This window comes from Panthera pardus, unplaced genomic scaffold, assembly GCF_024362965.1.
Source record: "Panthera pardus isolate Hobbes unplaced genomic scaffold, ASM2436296v1 HiC_scaffold_10, whole genome shotgun sequence".
Lineage (NCBI taxonomy): Eukaryota > Metazoa > Chordata > Mammalia > Carnivora > Felidae > Panthera > Panthera pardus.
In genome coordinates, this window is record NW_026526655.1 from 791,688 (window position 1) to 808,786 (window position 17,099).

The following is a 17,099-nucleotide window of genomic DNA, read 5'->3' on the forward strand; positions in this document are numbered from 1 at the left end:
GGCGTGGAGTTTCCAGGGGAGTTTGGGAAATGCCAGATCAAACAAGAATAGGGCTAGAGAGTTTCTCTCATTCCAGGATTCCGAATGCTCAGGATTTCTGCGTCCATTGGGAATTGCCCAGTGAGGGAGTCGTCACGACTTCCCCAAAGTTACGTGATCAAGGTCCCTCACCCCATTTTTTCTTTCAACGTATCGCCATTCACGGAGTCTGGGAGCCCTCCCTTGAACCCCTGCGCCCCTGGGTCTGCGTCTCCCCAGGCCCCTCCGACCACCCTCCCTTCCCAGCTCCCCCCCTGCCACCACCCCTCCCGGCAGCCCCCGTCAGTCCTGCCCCCTGCTGCTGCTGCTGCTGCTGCTGCTGCTGCTGGGGGGCTGGGAGGGGTTTCTCCATTTGCTGGAGGTGGAGTGAGACTCGTGCTCACCCCCAGGTGCATCTTACCAGGTTTATGTCTATTCGGAGGCCTTGGGTATTTGTTTTTTCTCTCCCGTTGTAGCCCCCTCAGAGAGTTCTGAACCCCCTGGTCTGGGGGTTTGTAACAGGGTACAGCTGGGCCCCAAGGAGATGGCAGCCCTCCCGGAGCCCGCCTGCCGCGCCAGCCCCTCCGACCTCCCAGCGGCTCCACCAGCCACCCAGCCGTGGTGGGAGACATACCTGTACCTAAGATTTCTTCAGTGTCGGACTGTTGTTACTTTGTTTCCTGAAATAGGAAAAGGCGGTTTAACAGAAAAGAAACTGTGTACCCGGAGCCCAGGCTGCCTGCTGGGGTCCCTTCTTTGGCTCAGGTATATTCCATTTTGGGGAACACCGCTAGCGAGGCGCTGATGCGGAGACTAGCATTTTAGTGTCTGTGCACCCACTTGACCGACTGTGAGTCACGGGGAGAAGGAGGGTGGAAGGGACAGGTACGTGTTTGGCCAAGCAGGTGTCGAATTGCACACCGCGGTCTTTCCCTGGCAGTCAGTAATGCAAAAGCTAAGGTGTGTGGTTACTGGTTGGTCTGTCGGAGCGACTGGGGTGAGGACTCTTCTGTTTGGAAAGCATATAATGTACTCGGGCAGTACATTATGTGATAACTCCTGTGAGTCCCTTGGGCCCTTTGGGGAAAGAACCTGGCTGTGAGTAAATAAAAAGTAGAGATTTACTATATTTGCAGTTACATATGTGCACCTGTCATTGATGTCCCCTGCTTCCCAATTCACAGGTGCTGTGTGAACCACACGTACTGTGTGAACATGCATAACCAGAGACCCTCTAAGCACCCACCGTGTGACCCCCAGCACCCACTGTGTGGTCTCCCCCGCACCCACCATGCCTGGCTTGACCAGTCTGTGCGTGTTCAGGTGCACACGTACGTGCACACAGTTTCTAAGTGGAGTGTCCGTACGGGGCTGGACATTTGGACAAACACACGAGACAGCCTGGCTCAGCCCACAGGGCTGTGGCACCCCACAGGGCTCAGCCCCCAGGGCCGCCTTTGCCCCGTTACCCTGTGAGCTATACGCAGAACACCGTGTGGGCCTCCTCCCTGAGATGGCACCTGTTCGGGGTTTTCTTGACGCTCGTGCTTTCACAGCTCTCTTTGAAGCAGATGTCCTGGTGCACCTTGTAGACTCTCTTATACCTGTGTCACAAGAAAGTTCTGTGAAGCCAGAAACTAGAGCAGGATGTTGCCCAGCTGCCTCACCTAGGCTTCACGGGCCCACAGTGACTGACCGTGCACGTGTTCGAGGGACAGGTCATTATTTTCTAAATAAAACTTTATCTCACGTGGATGTAATAAAGTGTCCAACATAAAAGTCATATAATTAAAAAAAGATTGACTGCCCTGAGGCATAATGTACATAAGATACACCCATTTTAAATATGCATTTTGAGAAATGTGGGCAAAAAAATGATATTAAGACGTGAGAGGAGAAATTTCAAGCACGTGTTTTGCGGAAGCCTTGATACAGTACGACTTTTCTGTCTCAGGGGAAGTTCTTGGAGAAGTTTGAGAGCCTTGAAGATGCAGGTGCTTGCCACGGACAGTGTAGACTCCAGCCCTGCCTCCCATTTATTAACTAGTCTACTTGGAGTGTGTGTCCGGAACTTAGGCCTCAGTTTTGTGTGAAACGGGAATTATTCGTGTTACCTCTCACAGATTTGTAGACAGTAATGAACAGGAAAGTGTTTGTTGTTAAAGCTCTCAAATGTCAGAGCTGTTGGAAAGGGAGATCCAGGGAGTTTGATGGGCAGACCTCCAACTCATGTTCAGTCTAGGAGAGCCCTTGGGACTTAAAGCCTTTGGTTAAGTCTTACACTTGTGGCCACCAGGGAGTAACAAGATCTGGAGTTAACCCCCTAATACGAACAACTGGAGAACATGGACAAAATGTAAGCAGCAGTTTTCAGATGTTAGAAAACATACAGTACAAGACTGTGATGCTTGAGACAAGGGACACGTGAAATGAGCCCTGTAACCCCTGAATTCAGTCTGGAGGCATGTTTTGGACTGCACTGCAGGGTGGCGGGGGGGAGGGGTGGTGCACTGCAGGGTGGTGGCAGTGGGGGGGGGGGGGAGGCGCGCGGGAGCCAAGCAGTGGTCACACTGAGTTGAGGGAACAGAGGTGAGAATTGAGGAGGTAGAGGCAGCTGTGGTCTGTGGGGCAGAGCACTGGGGAGGAGGGAGCTCTGTAGAGGACGAGCTGAAGCCTGGAGAAGGGTCCCTTTGAAAATTAAGCTGTGCACACGTGTGGTAGAGTCCCCTGAGGCTGGGCAGGGGGAACTACCGAGAAGCTGAACAACCGAGCTAGAGCAATCTTCTATCCATAAGATAGAAGCTCCAGAAAGACCATGGTTTAGAAGGAGGGAAAATGAAGACAAATCACCCTAAAACAGCCTTCAAAAAGATCAAACTAAAATCAGCTGCCTTGTAGAACATAACTAAAGGTTCTTGGAAATACACACACAAAAAACTTAGCACTCAGTAACATAAAGTTCACAATGTCCAGCATCCAACAAAAAATTACAAGACATTCAAAGACTCATACAAAGTATCAAGAAAATGTGACCCGTGAACAACAAACAATAATTGAATAGAAAGACACTCAGACGGGAGCGCAATGGCAGGAAGACCAGACAAGGACCATAAAACGTGTCACAGATTTGCTCCCATACGTTCTGTGATCCGAAGGAAAACAGAAGCAGTGAGGGTGGAGAGGAAAGACGTGCGAAAAGACTAGATTGGATTTCCAGAGATGACGAAGTGAAGATTTTGCTGAGTGAGTGGGATTGATGGCAGGTGAGACCGTGCAGAAGGAAAGATCATGGAGCTCAAAGGCACAGCCGTGGAATCGATCTACAGTGAAGTAGAAGAAAGGCTGGAAATGATGAAAAGCACCTTGGGGAGCTGAAGGGACTATGTCAGTCTAGCACCTGCATGATTGGAGTCACGGGACAGGAGAGAAATGGAGGGACGGTAAGGATACCTGAAGAATAAGGGCCCGAACCCCAGAGATACAAGAAGCCCAACAAACTCCTGAGAGCAAACCATGTACACGAGCACGTCCAAATGCAGCACACTCAGGTTTCCCAGAGACGGTAGAAGAGACATAAAAGCAGCCATGGTGGGGGGGGGGGGGGTCACGTCACACTGGGGGAGAAGAGTGAGTGCAGCCTGGGGCGCCTGGGTGGCTCAGTCTGGTAAATGTCCGACTTCGGCTCAGGTCACGATCTCCTGGTTTGTGAGTTCGAGCCCCGTGTTGGGCTCTGTGCAGACAGCCCAGAGCCTGGAGCTGCTTCAGATTCTGTCTCTGTCTCTCTGTCTCTCTGTCTGCCCTCTCCCACTTGAGTTCTGTCTCTCTGTCTCAAAAATAAATAAGCATTAAAAAAAAAAAATGAGTGCAGTCTTCCTGAGACCACGCAAGTCACAGTACAAGGAGGGGCCGCTCTAAAGCGCCAAAAGGAAAAACACAACTGTCAGCCAGGAATTCTACATTCAGCAAATACATCCTTCAAAAATGAAGGCGAAATAACCCTTTCCAGACAAAAGCAGAGAGAGTTCACCGCCAGCAGGCCTGCACTGTAAGAAGGGCCACAGGAAGTTGTTCAGGCAAATGGTGCCTGAGGGCGTCTTGGGTCTGTAGGAAGGAACACCAGGCGCTGGGGATGAGCATGGGAGGGAGCACAAAAGACTTGACTCTCAACGGTTTTTCAGAAGGTAACTGTCCTTTGAGAGCCGGCACACCATACTGTATGGTTCCGACTGGAAGTAAAACGTCCGGCTACGGTCGTTGACAGCCCGAGGGGAAGTGAGCCTGCGGTAGCGGGAGCCTTCCATTATCCTGAGCTTGTGTGGCAGCGGTTAAAGGTATGTTGTGCTGAGCTGAAAATGCATGTTGTGAGTCCCACAGGCGTAGTCACCACAGAACATTCGACCAAGCAAGTATTATCAGTGAACCAACCGCAGTGGTAAAACAGAATCCTAGGAAGTAATTGGTCCGAACGTAGGCAGGAAAAGAGAGAAAAAGGAACAGCGATCAGATGGGACAGATAGAAAACGCACAGCAATACGGTGGATTTACACCCAGTCACGCCGGTCATCACGGCAACATGTAGCTGGTGTCAACGCCCCAGTAAAAACCAGAGGCGTCAGACTGGATGTAAAGCAAGACCCCCACGTGCTGAACACGAGAAAGTCACTTCCGGACACGTGGTCAGGGTGAGAGGATGGAGAGCTGTTGACGGGCGGGTGGGCCTAGCAGGCACCGGTGTCTCTGGCTCAGTTGGGAGACGGGGGCGCTGCAGGTTAGGGCTGCCGTTCCACAGAACCAAACTCAGACGGTCTGTGCACATGGATCCACGCGCGCCAGTGCAGCTCAGCACGCCTGTGTGCTCCTGCCGTGTGCGAGGCCTGGCTTCCGGTCCACGTTCGGAGCAGACCTACCTGGCCTTCCCGCATCCCATCCAGAGTGCTCTTTAGACACGTAACCAAACAGGTCACTCCTCCGCTCGGCATCCTCGGTAGCTCCCGTTTCAGAACACGTGCCAGCGTCCTTCCAAGGGCCTCCAGAACCCTGCTGGGTTCCTGCTGGCCCACCTGACCACCACTTCCCCTGGCTCCCCTCCAGCCCCACTGGCCTCCTTGCCGGTGCTCAGACAGGCAGACGTGTTCCTGGTTTAGGGCCTTGGCGACTGATACTTTGACTTTCTGGAATGTTCTCCCCTCAGGTATCCCTCACCCCCTCCGTGTCTGTTCGATGTCGTGTTTCCACGAGGCTTCCCGTGACACCCTGTGTGATGCTACAGCTGGCCCCTCCCCGTCCCCCAACCCTGGCTCTCCTGGCCCCACCTGTTCATCTTTTCCCCAGCCCTACATAACATGCTCCTGCTGCTGGTGTCCTGTCTCATCGAAAGTGGAAGGATGGCGAGGGCAGGACTTTGGCCACTTCTGCTCACGGGCATGTGCCGAGTCTGTTTGTTAACCAAATACATTGTAAGTATGACCCAAAGGGCCACAGGGTGTTAGCAAGAAAGGTCCTGTGAGATGAGCCGGGCCAGCTCTCCCTCTGCAACCCATTTTACAGATGGGGAAGCCAAGGCGTGAACGTCATGACCTAATGGCAGGACGGAGACGTGCGTTCTCCTGTGCGGTTGCTTATCTTTCCTGGGGGCTCGGAGGCAGAGAGGAGGGGACGTCATTTCCTGACACTGATGTACATGTTGCCCTGCCGTCCAGTGAGGGGGTGGGGTGATGCCACTCAAGGGTGCGGGAGAGGAAGGTCCGAGGGGTCAGGAGCCAGGGGACCAGGGTTCCCTGCACAGACTCGACAAGCTATTCAGCCGTCTGCTTCAGCTTCCTGATGTGTTACATGGAGGGAATGGGTGCAAGCCCCTGTGTGACCTCGACCCCCAGAGCTCCTCGGGGCTTCTAAGGGTGGGCGAGCTGGGCTTTGTGAAAGCACTTCTGGAAGCCGGGAACTTTCCACAAATGTGGTGAGAGCAGGAAAGAAACTTACACGTGGTGGCAGGCTCCTCCTTCCCAGACGGGCACGGCCTTGGTCTCGGAGAAGAGCCTAGTGCAGGGCTGCGGCACCTTGGTGCAGGCTGCCGGCACAGAGGGAGGGAGAGGGCCGAGGCTTGGCCCTGAGGTCGCACCCCTCCCACAAGTACGGGGTTGCCCTGGCCCCTGGCAGCCCCAGGCTGTCGGCTCTGCCTGGCCACGGGGGTGAGCAGCTGCTGTGGAGACTTCGTCCACCCCCCCCCCCCCTTCAGTCCCAGATTCTTTTCAGTGGGGGAGGCCTGTGGCTCTTCTCCCTCCTGCTGCCATGTCTGGCCCCTGCTCCCACCTCTGGCTCTGGGGATGCTCCATGTCCCTTGCTTTCTGACTGTCCCCAGCCTCCCCTGTTCTCTGGGCAGCACCCCTCACCCTGGTGCTTCGGAACAAACTGCGCCTCAATATCCCTACCTGGGCACCGGGGTCTGGGGCACCAAAGCTGGGCCCCCATCCTGGCACCTGGAGGTCGGAGGTCCTTGTGGCAAGCCCACCCTGGGCCCAGGGTTCCCATCACAGTTGGCTGTGACAGGTGATTTGAGGCCTGGGTCCCCACAGGAGGGAGCAGCCCCCGACTTACCCAGCTCACAGCGTCTGCCTTTGAACCCTGGGCTGCAGTCACAGCTGTGGGTGTCCACACCTGGCACGCAGGTGCCTCCGTTCTGACAGGGGTTTTCTGAACAGTTCCCAGGAGTGTCTGCGAACAAGCCATGAGCAGTTAGTTGCCGGGACCCCAGAGGAGGGGCTGCCACCATTGCCCCGTGGCTGCCTCCTGCTGTCCGCAGCGCTCCTGGGCCCTGGGGGTGGTCCGCTTTCAAGCAGTCCCAGAGCAGAGGTGGGAAGGTTGGCCTCAGTGTGCTTGTCCCTGACCCTGCACCTCCAGGGAGGGGGATGACTCTGGGGCCCGCAGTACAGAGACACTCCAGGCCCGCTCCGGCCTGCGGTCCCCGCCGCTGCCACCCTGCACTTGGAGCCCCCTCCTTGTCCTCCAGTGCCTGTCCCCAAGTCCCCAGCCAGCCCTCTGCAGGCCTCCATGCCGGTGTCTTCCCCGGCCTCCTCACCGCGCTGCTGGCGGCTGGAGGCAGAGGGTGGTCCGTGCTGCTGCCCGGGAGGGCCAGGCCCGGCTTTTTCCCTTAGACCTGTCCTTTGTTTTCTTTTTCTTTAGCTTTGTCAAGATACCTGCTGTTTTCCTTTTTAACTTAAAAAATCGAGGAACACGAAAGAGTGAGAACTGTGCACAACAACCACTTCCAGTAGCAGAAGGCCCGTCCCCTCTGCATCTCCTCCCACGCCCCCTTCTCAAGACCTCCTCGCGGCTGGGTGCTGACCGCAGGCCTCACACCTCCCTTGGGCCCTCCTGGCCCTTGGGGGCTCTGTGCTGGCTGGTTCTCATTCCTCACTGTATCTACTCCACTTTTCCTCCTTCCTCCCCTGACTCTGCTCTGGGACTTGTCTTCTTGCCTTTCCTGGTGTGCTAAAGGTGAGTCGTCAGCTTTTACAAGAAAGTTTTATTGTTGAAAACTTAGAAATCTATAAAATGTCGAGTATGAAGAGCCCCATGAGCCATCGCTCAGCTTCAGGGATCTTTGGTATCTTGCCAATCTCATTTAATCTATTTCCATTTCTCACTGAAGAATTTTGAAGCAGTTCACAGAAACCATTTCACCTATAAATATAGCAGGTGTCTGATATGTACAGATTTTTATACATTTTTATGTAAGCACAACGCTATTTCTGTGAAATCAGCAGTAGCTCCTTAGTACTGTAAGAAATCGCAGTCCTTGTTCAGGTTTTCCCTGATCATCTTAAAAATGTCATTTCCAGCTGGTCTGATCTAATTAGGAGTCCTAAGGACACACTGCCTTAGTTTGATGTATCTCTCTTTTAATGTGTAACTTTTTGTCTTTCCCCCATCTGCTTTTATTAAAGAAACCAGGTCATTTGTCCTGTAGAATCTCCCTCCTGGACTTATTGCTTTCTTGTGGCACGAACTCATCTCCGATCCCCACATTTCCTGTAAGCTGATCATCAGAGAGAGGGCTTGATAGGGTTCGATTTCAAGTGGTCTTTGCAGGACTGCTTCCCCCTTCCCCCTTCGCTACTCCAGGAGGCGTGTGATGTCTCTGTCTCCAGTTTTAGCGATGTGGGGATTGCTCACTGCTTCAGCATCGGCAGCCTGATTAATCCAGGAGAAAGTTCTGATAGGCTCTGCACCTGACGGCTTGAGTGTCAGGAGATCTCGAGTCCCAGTTCCGTGATCTCACTAGGGCCGCATCTAACCCCAACTGTAACTCTTCTGCGTTCCTTGGCTGGAAGGCCTCCTGTGAGGACCTGCTTTCCCTTGCCCACTATCTGGTCACCCTGAACTACAGTCCACATAGGCCAGGCCAGACAGAGGCTTCATTCCTGCCCTTTATTTGTACACTTGCAGAGTAAGCGTTGGTCCCCAGCCAGCTCTAAAAGGGACCAGCACATGGTGCTTGCTCTCAGTGCCATCGTCAACTCAGAGATGCTTCTGTATTTGATGGGACTCAGTCTGCAGCTGCCATGAGTCTTCGGTTATCCAGATGCCCCAGTTATCCGTCCTCTGCCTGTGGGAGCCTTTCAGGTCTGTTCTTGTGCTCAGGAGATAAAACCCCAGTTGTCTTTGAAAGCTTGCTTGTTTTACGAGTATGTCCTGGGTATATTTTGTCCATATTCTGCTTCAGTCTTGGAGTCAGCCGCTTCTCCAAAGACCCCTGGTTCCTTTAATTGGAGGGTGGCGTCTAGAACCCACGGTCTGGGCGGCCAAGGTGCTCACTGCTCCTGGGGTGTCAGTGCTTCAGGCCTTTTCAGTGGACGGAACTAGGAACTTAGATTTAAAAATAAAAGTAAACAAATTGTGAGTTTATATCAATATTTAGTTAAGAAGGGAGACACAGGGATTTTACTTCTTTGATTTTATGTTGTCTCTCTCTACACTGAAAATCTTGGTGGCATTAACATAATTATTTTCGTTATCCCACGGTGTACATGTAACAATTCTAAATAGTACCACTGTTTCTACTAACATTGAGACCATTGAGTACAGCCTTAAATTTCTCTCAATTCTTCTCGTAATAAGAGTTCTTCTTATTAAATATATCCTTCTAGGAATGAATAGTCAGAAGGCTGTTTTTAAAATCACTTGAAATGATACTTTTTTCCTGTCTGGTTATGCCATCAACATGGTAAATAGGTTTATTTATTTCAGTTTGTTTTCAGTTTTTAGGTGTTGCTTTTTCTGTGTGTCATTTGGAAAAAAAACACTTTCTTCGTTCTAAAATAAAAACTATAAAGATACATTCAGGGAAGTCTAGCATCCACCACCATCCCTTTACTTCCTTGTTCTAATTTCCTTCCTCATACAACCATTTTTGTTAGTTTTATTTCTTTTTAAATATAAGAAAATAGGTGTATTCGTATATCCCTTCCCCACTTTTCTACACAAAAGAGATACTGAAAACACTGGTCTGCACGTTACGTTTTAATAATAGCTTTATTGAGATATAGTTTAAATACCATACGGTTCACCCATTTTAAGTGTGTAGTTTATTAGTTTTTAGCATATTCAGAGATAGGTGCATCCATCGCGACAGTCAATTTTAGAACGTTTTTGTCATTTCAGAAAGAAACCCCACATCCCTTAGCTGTCATCCCCCACGCTACGCTTGTACCCCTGGGCGGTCACCCCCTCTACTCGCCTCTACTCGCACCCCCAGTCCCAGGCAGCCGCTGACTCCACTGTCACTGTCGAGTTCCCTATTCCGCACTTTCATGTGAGTGGAACCATATTATATAGAGTCTACTGTGAGTAGCTTCTTTTACTTAGTATGACGTTTTCCAGGTTTACCTACGTTGTGGCCTGTGCCAGTACTTCATTCCTTTTTATGGCCGAATCATGTTCCACTGTGTGGACCACGTTCCGTGTATCCGTTCGCCAGTTGGTAGACATTTGGGTCGTTTCCATCTTTTGGGGATGGTGAATGATGTTCTTATGAGCATTCGTGCACAAGTCCCTGTGTGGGCATCTGTTTTCATTTCTCTCGGGTACATACCTAGGAGTGGTGGAATTTTCTGGGTCATATAATTCTGTTCAGTGCTTTGAGGAACTGCCAGACCGTGTTCCCCCCAGCCCCGCCATGCTGCACCTGTCTTCCCTCAACCTGCTGCACCTGCCTTCCCCCGACGCACTGCACCTGCCTTCCCCCCACGCGCTGCACCTGTCCTCCCCTCCCCCCCCCCCCCCCCCCCCGCCCCGTGCTGCACCTGCCTTCCCCCGTCATGCTGCACCACTCTACGTGCCCACCAGCAGTTTCTCCACATCCTCACCGGTGCTCATTGTCATCTTTTCGTTCTAGCCATCCTGCAGGTGTGAGGTGGCATCTCACTGTGGTCTTGACTAGCGTTTCCCTGATGCCTAATGATGTCAAACATCTTTTCGTGGGCTTCTTGGCCATTTGTGTATCATCCTTCTAGAAATAAGTGTTTAGATCCTTTTGTCTGTTTCTTAATAGGGTTATCTTTTATTCAGGCAAAGTTATTCTTTATATAGTTTGAATACAAATGCCTTTCAGGTATATGTTTGCAGATATCGTCTCTCATTCTCTGGGCTGTCTTCTCCCTGATAACGTCCTTTGAAGCACAAAAAGCTTTACATTTTGATGAGTCCAATCTGCCTTTTTTTCTTTTGTTGCTCAGGCTGTTGGCGTCTATCTAAAGTCTTTTGCCAAATCCAAGGTCATGAAGATTTACCCCTGTGTTTTTTCCTGAGAGTTTTACAGTTTTTGCTCTTAGATTTAAGTAGTTGGTCTGTTGGGTTAATTTTGTGTATGGTGTGAAGTTGAGGTCTGACTTCATTCTTCTGCATGTGGACGTCCAGGGTTCCCAGCTCCCATGTGTCAAAAGCTGTTCTTTCCCCCATTGAATGGTCTTGGCCTCCTTGTTGAAATCAGTTGACCACAGACATATGGGTTTATTTCTTGGCTTTCAGTTCTGTTCTGTTGGTTATAAGCCTGTCCTTGTGCCAGTATCACACTGACCTATTACCGTTGCTCTGTGGTAAGTTTTGACGACGGGGTGTATGGGTCTTTCTGCTTTTTAAAGATCGTGTTTGTTATTCCGGGTCCCTTCCAATTCCATATGGAATTTAGACTCTATACACCATGTCCACAGGTATTTTATGGCAAGCTTACGGAACATGGCAGTGCGCAGGCCTGTGTGGAGCCCGTGAGCCTCTGCCGGCTACCCTCACCCTTTGTGATCGGGACACCAGGCTGCAGAGACTGACTGATGTTCGCTCCTCTCTTGGGCAGCTGAGGCCCTACGCCTGCAGTTCATGCAGCAGTGGGATTTTCACCGGGGCACTGCCCACTGTAGCCTCATCTTGTGAAGTCAGCCCACTGAATCCCGAGTTTATTGTGACCTGCGCACCCTTTAACAGAGGTGGCTGTTTTGAACGGGGTGGGGAATGGGTATGGCTGCGCTCTGGGGTGGTGGCAGTGGGAGGCTCCTACGTGATGATAAGTCACAGAGTAAAGAGGTGTAAGTTCTGCCCTTGCTGCTGTCACCCAAGGATGGAGACTGCCTGCCTGTCTCTGGTATGCAGGGGATAAAACCGGGAGAACCCCCAAATCCTGCTGGGGTGAGAATTTGGAGAAAACAGGAAGAATTTGACTAGCCTCAGTGGCCACTCCAGACCTCTGTAGGGGCAGGTTATGATCTTGGGGATCCTCCTCCTCTCCATGAACTTCCCCTGGGAGCTCAAAGGTGCACCCCTAACCCGGAGAGCTGCCTGGTGAAGAAACACCAATCAAGAGTGTTAATTGTAGTCTTTGGGTGTCTAGGGCTCTCTGGGGATCCTCCTTTCCTTGAGAAAGAAAAGTCTAAGAGCTTCCGGAGAAAATGAGCAGATATCCTACAAGGAAACAGGAATAAGATTGACACCCATTGACAGCAGTGCTGGACAGATGACAGGGGACTAATGTTTGAAGAACTGAAAGGTAGACAACCTTTGAACCTCGAATTTTATACCGACTCAAATTGTCTGTCAAATGTGACAGCTACTAAGAGCATTTTCAGGCATGTAGGGCCAAATCCCAAGTGCTTTGTGGGACTCCACAAGATGGTTATAGACTTAAAAACATTTTTTTTTTAATGTTTATTTATTTTGGAGAGAGAGAGAGAGAGAGAGCACGAGCAGGGGAAGGGCAGAGAGAGAGAGGGAGACACAGAAACCGAAGCAGGCTCCAGGCCCTGAGTTTCAGCACAAAGCCTGACACGGGGCTCGAACCCACAAACCATGAGATCATGACCTGAGCCGAAGTCTGGCGCTCAACCTACTGAGCCACCCAAGTGCCCCTGGTTATAAACTTTTATAGAAAGACAGAGGACCAAGAACAGCCAACACTGAAGGTCGGAGTGAGTGGGTGGGCCCTGAGGGATAGCATGCCTTACCAAAGATAGCGCCATTAAAATCGTGGTGTTGGCTTCAGGAAGGCAAAACAGTGGAACAGAGCGGTGGACCCAGAGCCTTTGGTCAAGACCAGTGAAAAGACGCTTGACCGTATCCTCATTCAAGACACAAATCCAGATCCCAAGGGGTGTGCCTCATCCCCATTCCACTGGCAGAATCTGGAAACCCTGCCAGATCAGTTTTAGAGAGACTGGCTTAACCACACTCTTGATCATAGCTGGAGGGAGTATGAACTCACGCCCCCACTTAGAAAACAGGTTCGCACTCTTGAGTGACTTGGGCTTTCACAGATCCCAAGCCCAGCGTTTCTACTCTTGCACGTGTGCCAGGGGATACATGTAGGAACTTGATAGTGACGCTGCCAGTGACAGCCCAACACGACCCAGGTGCCCTCTGGGCAAAGAGTGGACAAGGCTGCGGCGAATTCACTCGTGCGTGAATGAGCTGTGGCCGCGAACGACAGCTCTGACCGACCTTACTGACAGTCCGGGAGGATGTGCACGGCAGACACCTTGTAACTAAAAAACCTCAACTGTTGAGGCAAACATGGGTATGTGTGAGGCCCCCTCCCCACCGCCCACCCTGCAGCAGAGCAAAGGGACTTAACACGGAGTCCAGGGGCATGGTTAGCTGGGAGTACAACAGCGAGATACAGGTTACTGTTCGTGTTCTAGTTCACGGGTCGGGTTCCACATCTAAAGGTCACTCGTTATCTTAGCAAAAGGTAACTTATTAAACTAAATAAAAGGGGCTGTCACGGTCCCCAAATAGGTGTAACAGGAACCAAAAGCCACAATTAACTTTGCACACCTCGGGATGTTAATGATTTTTTTTCCTGTTGATCACCTGAAACCTCCTTTTGCCCCTCCCCCGCCTGCCTGCGTGGCTCTCGTTAGCAAACACTGCGGATTGCAGTGACATCCGGGGCCAGCTTGAACCCCCGCCTTGAGAAGGAGCGGTAATTCACGTCTCTCTGGTTCCAGAGTTTTATGAAACGCAGCGTCTGATATTGAAAAGGGCTGACTGACACAGACCCTCTGATGACACGGGTGCTTATGTCACTTACAAAACAACAGCAACATAATTTTTACTTTACTCTGGACCCACCTCAACTAATGGGGTCATGCAGACCACCCTCTCGGGGCTCCTCGGGCTGAGGGCAACTCCAGGCACACACACCCTCTGGCGCAGATGCCCTTGATGTGTGCGGGTGTCCTTGGGTCACCCGGGGCAGGCCTGCAGGCGAGACGCACCCTCGGAGGCGGCGTCTCGGGCACTTGGCTCACCGTTCCCGCCTTCCTTGGGGTCTGGTTGGTGGGAGGGCCCAGCCTGGGCCTGTGGTGTGACTTGGGAGAAAGGGCCACTGGGTCCTGCAGGAACGGTCCCCAGAGGGACCCAGCCCCAGGGGTTAGAGCGAGGAGGAAAGGTGGGGCCGGGGTCTGAGTTTGGGTGACGGGCGTGTGTCTCGGAGCTGTCCCGGCTGCCCCTCCGGGACTTCTGCACCCTGCTCAGCACGGTCCTCTGGAGAAGCAAGGGCTGTGCTTTCTGTTGCGGGGGAAGGGGCTGTCCCTCCAGGGCAGGCCTGGGTCGTTTGGGTGAGTGTGCTCCCAGCCTGTTCTCTGGACACAGAGATGTGGGCGCCGCGGCCCGTGTGGTGAGCTTTGCCCACCCTTTCCAGGACGGGGTGTTTGGCTGCTCCTTGGGCAGCTCTGTGTCTCCCGCTTCTTCCCTGTGGGCGGCCCCCTCCTCACCTACGGCCCTGAGGCCCCCTAAGGTGGTCAGCTCTGAAAGTCCACTCCTGCTGACTTACTTTCCGTGTCCTTGTCGCTGCTGCGTTCAGGGAGCTGGAGGGCCAGGCCGACCTGCTCAGGCGCCTGCTTGGGGGCCTCCTCCGTGTTCTCGAGCTGCGCCAGAGCCGTGGGTTCTAGGGGAAACGAGAACGCCCCGGCGTGCTGACCACACAGCCTGCTGCCTCGTGCCCAGGATTGTTCTTGGGTGTCCTTGAGCTGCTTCTCTCCCTCAGGGTGCAGGGATGGCCGTGGCGAGCGCTCGGTGCCCACTTCCCTGCTGCCCCCTCCCCCACTTGGGCAGAGTCCCACGGGCCGCTGCGCTCCCTCCAGCAGGAGAGCTTTCCTCCCCGCCCTGCTGAACCTCACAGCTGCTTTGGTGAAGGTCACCGGTGGCCTGAGGCTGGGCCGAATGTCCTATCCAACCCGGTGGCCCCATCCCTCCAGGTGGCTGATGCTGTGCTGTCCTTCTGTGGTCAAATTCTGCTCTCTTCTCTCTCCACCCCTGCTTCTGGAGGGCTGTGGTGCCTTCTCCACCCCCATCCACCTTCAGGCGGACTTTGTACTTGGCCACCCCTGTGTGCAAGTCTGCTTTTCTGAGGGGTCCCTGCCTGTGTGCTTAATGGCTTTAGGAGGGTGTCCAGACGCAGCCCAGCCTGCGCAGCTGCCCAGACACCTGCCCGGGCCCTTCCTGCTCCTGGTTGCTGTGTGCAGCGAGCCATTCGGCTGCTCCTCTGCTGGCCGCCAGGGCTGCGACACCACCCGCTCATCACTCTCCCTTTTGTTCCCTGGCCCAGGAATGTCTGTGTTGGTTGAAAATCCTCACTAAACTGGTAATCAGGTTCTCTGCCGGGGAATCCATGAGGACGGGCCCTGGTTTACAGCGTCCTGAGGGCCTTTGGGGCAGGGCAGCCAGTGGGCGTGTGGCTCCTGGCCTGCTGTGCCACAGTCTTGGGGAGGACCTGTTGCAGACAGGTTCCTGGCCACCTGCTCCTGCTGAAGCACGTGAGAAGGGGCCAGGCCATCGGGGCCCATCACCCACGCCCTGTGCTGCTGGGGCCCTGCAGAGAGGCCTGCCGGCCTGCCACGGGTGATCCCACCCATCCAGGCCGAGCAGGATCTGAACCCAAGGCTCTGCCTGGAACACGGGACACGATCTCTTACTGTGGCGGAGAGGTGCAGTCTGCTGACTGTAATGTGCCTGTTGTCACCTGGCTCCTTGTTAAAAGACTCCAGCTGCACAGCTCTGGGTGGGGCCCTGTACTTCTAGAAGCCCCCAGGCGAGGCTGGTGTGCTGGGAGCAGCAACGAGTTAGATGGCGTCACACTCTCCTGCTTAGTGTCGCAAGCCACGTGGGAACTCCTGAAGCAAGGCCAGCTTCTGTGCCTCAGACCGACTTGTGCCCCCGAGCCCTGCCAGCAACCTGCACTTCAGCTCCGGGTCAGGAAGGCTCCTGTGAGCCTGTGCAGGTGTGAGGGCCTGGCCTTGTGCCAGGTCCCTGCTGAAGGTGGCGTCAGGTGTCCGGGTTGGGGGTTGGGTGGGGAGGGTTGTCCTTAAGCTCTCAGGGTGCTGGGGACAAGGGCCGGATGAGGTGGCAGTGAGGCTACAGGGGCTGGCTGAGGCACTCACGTGATCTCACGGTGACCGATTTGCCAGGTGAGCCACCGAACTTGGCACTCACTCGCCCTCTGCCGTCCACAAGCTCCGAGAACCTGCCAAGGGAGTCACCATGCGTCACCACTGTGGGGCTTGTGGCTGGGGCCGCGCGCTCCGGGTGGGGGCGGCTGAGGCTGCACCTGGGGGCCGGGGTCTGAGCTTCGGGGTCGTCACGGTCACTGAGCAGGTGCTCCGGCAGGCGCACGGGGGGCGGTCTGTTTCTGAGCACCCGTGGATGGAGTCCCTCCCTGTGCCAGCGTCTGTCAGCGCCGTCCCTTGGGGCTGCAGGTGGGTGGGAGGAGCGGGTGGCTGCACAAGGCCTGACCCTCCCGGCCCCTCGGAGGGGGAGGACTGAGGAGGGGTGTGTGCATGCCCGAGATCTCGCGGCAGGCTCACGGCTTTCCGAGAAGCCCTGGGCCCTGTCCGCGCCCACCCCCGCCTCCACCCGCTTCCTGTCCCAGGGCTCGCGGGACAAGCTGTCCTGGCCCACCTTGGGCCCAGGCTCTCGCTCTGCAGGGCACGGCCAGCCACTCAGACCTGACGGGACACCTCAGTGAGGCCCCCACCCTGCACACGCCCAGAGCGGGAGGACGAGGCGCCTCCGTGGGTCCTTGTCGCCTGACTGTGCCCTTCAGCCCTCCCTTGGGCAGGTGCATGTAGCCGTGCTGGGTCTGAACCTCTCGGAGCAAGCGTCCACCTCCTGCGTGGTGCCCGCGTGTCTGCTCTCTGGGGCTCTGTTCTGCCTCAGCCACTGTCCACCCCACTGTTCTTTCTTCTCCCTTCGTTGCCCTCACTGCAGCACCTGTCCGGATGTACCGTCTTCCTACAGCTTGAGAACGTGAGCAGGGTTGTGAGGGACCTGGGTGACCCTGCGGGCCACGTCCTCCATGTGGCCTCTCTGAGACTCTGCGTTCCTGAGCTCTTCCCACCGTCCATCTGTCTGGGCCTCCCCCAGGCTCCCCTTCCTGTGGCCATCCTGGGCCTCTCTCTCTCCCATTCTGTCCATCGGCTCCTCATGGGTGAGGCCTGGCTGCACGGCCACGCCCCGGGGACAAGGTGAGGAGCAAGATGCTTGTGTCTCCAAATTCCTAGTGTACTGACCTTGTGCCAGCCGCACACAAGTCCTTCCTC

At 54.1% G+C, this 17,099-nt stretch overlaps 1 protein-coding gene across 11 annotated transcripts in view; it reads right to left on the reverse strand.

The window, feature by feature from the left end:
* Nucleotides 1-17,099, reverse strand: part of SNED1 (sushi, nidogen and EGF like domains 1) — a 91,774-nt gene that overhangs the window by 6,831 nt on the left and 67,844 nt on the right. For 3 of the 11 annotated variants that reach the window (XR_008422267.1, XR_008422266.1, XR_008422262.1), the window contains 6 exons: nt 16,109-16,250; nt 15,942-16,024; nt 14,336-14,449; nt 6,613-6,729; nt 5,998-6,085; nt 653-1,622 (listed from right to left, as the gene is read on the reverse strand). Coding sequence is in view for 6 of the 11 variants with exons in the window: in XM_053902635.1 (XP_053758610.1) it covers nt 1,496-1,622; nt 5,998-6,085; nt 6,613-6,729; nt 14,336-14,449; nt 15,942-16,024; nt 16,109-16,250 (671 nt within the window). In the remaining 5 variants the exon portion in view is untranslated. Of the gene's footprint in view, nt 1-349; nt 1,623-5,997; nt 6,086-6,612; nt 6,730-8,431; nt 8,884-10,311; nt 11,968-14,334; nt 14,450-15,476; nt 16,025-16,108; nt 16,251-17,099 lie in introns of those variants that run through there. The other 8 variants (XM_019445312.2, XM_019445311.2, XM_053902635.1 and 5 more) reach the window with 7 other exon arrangements.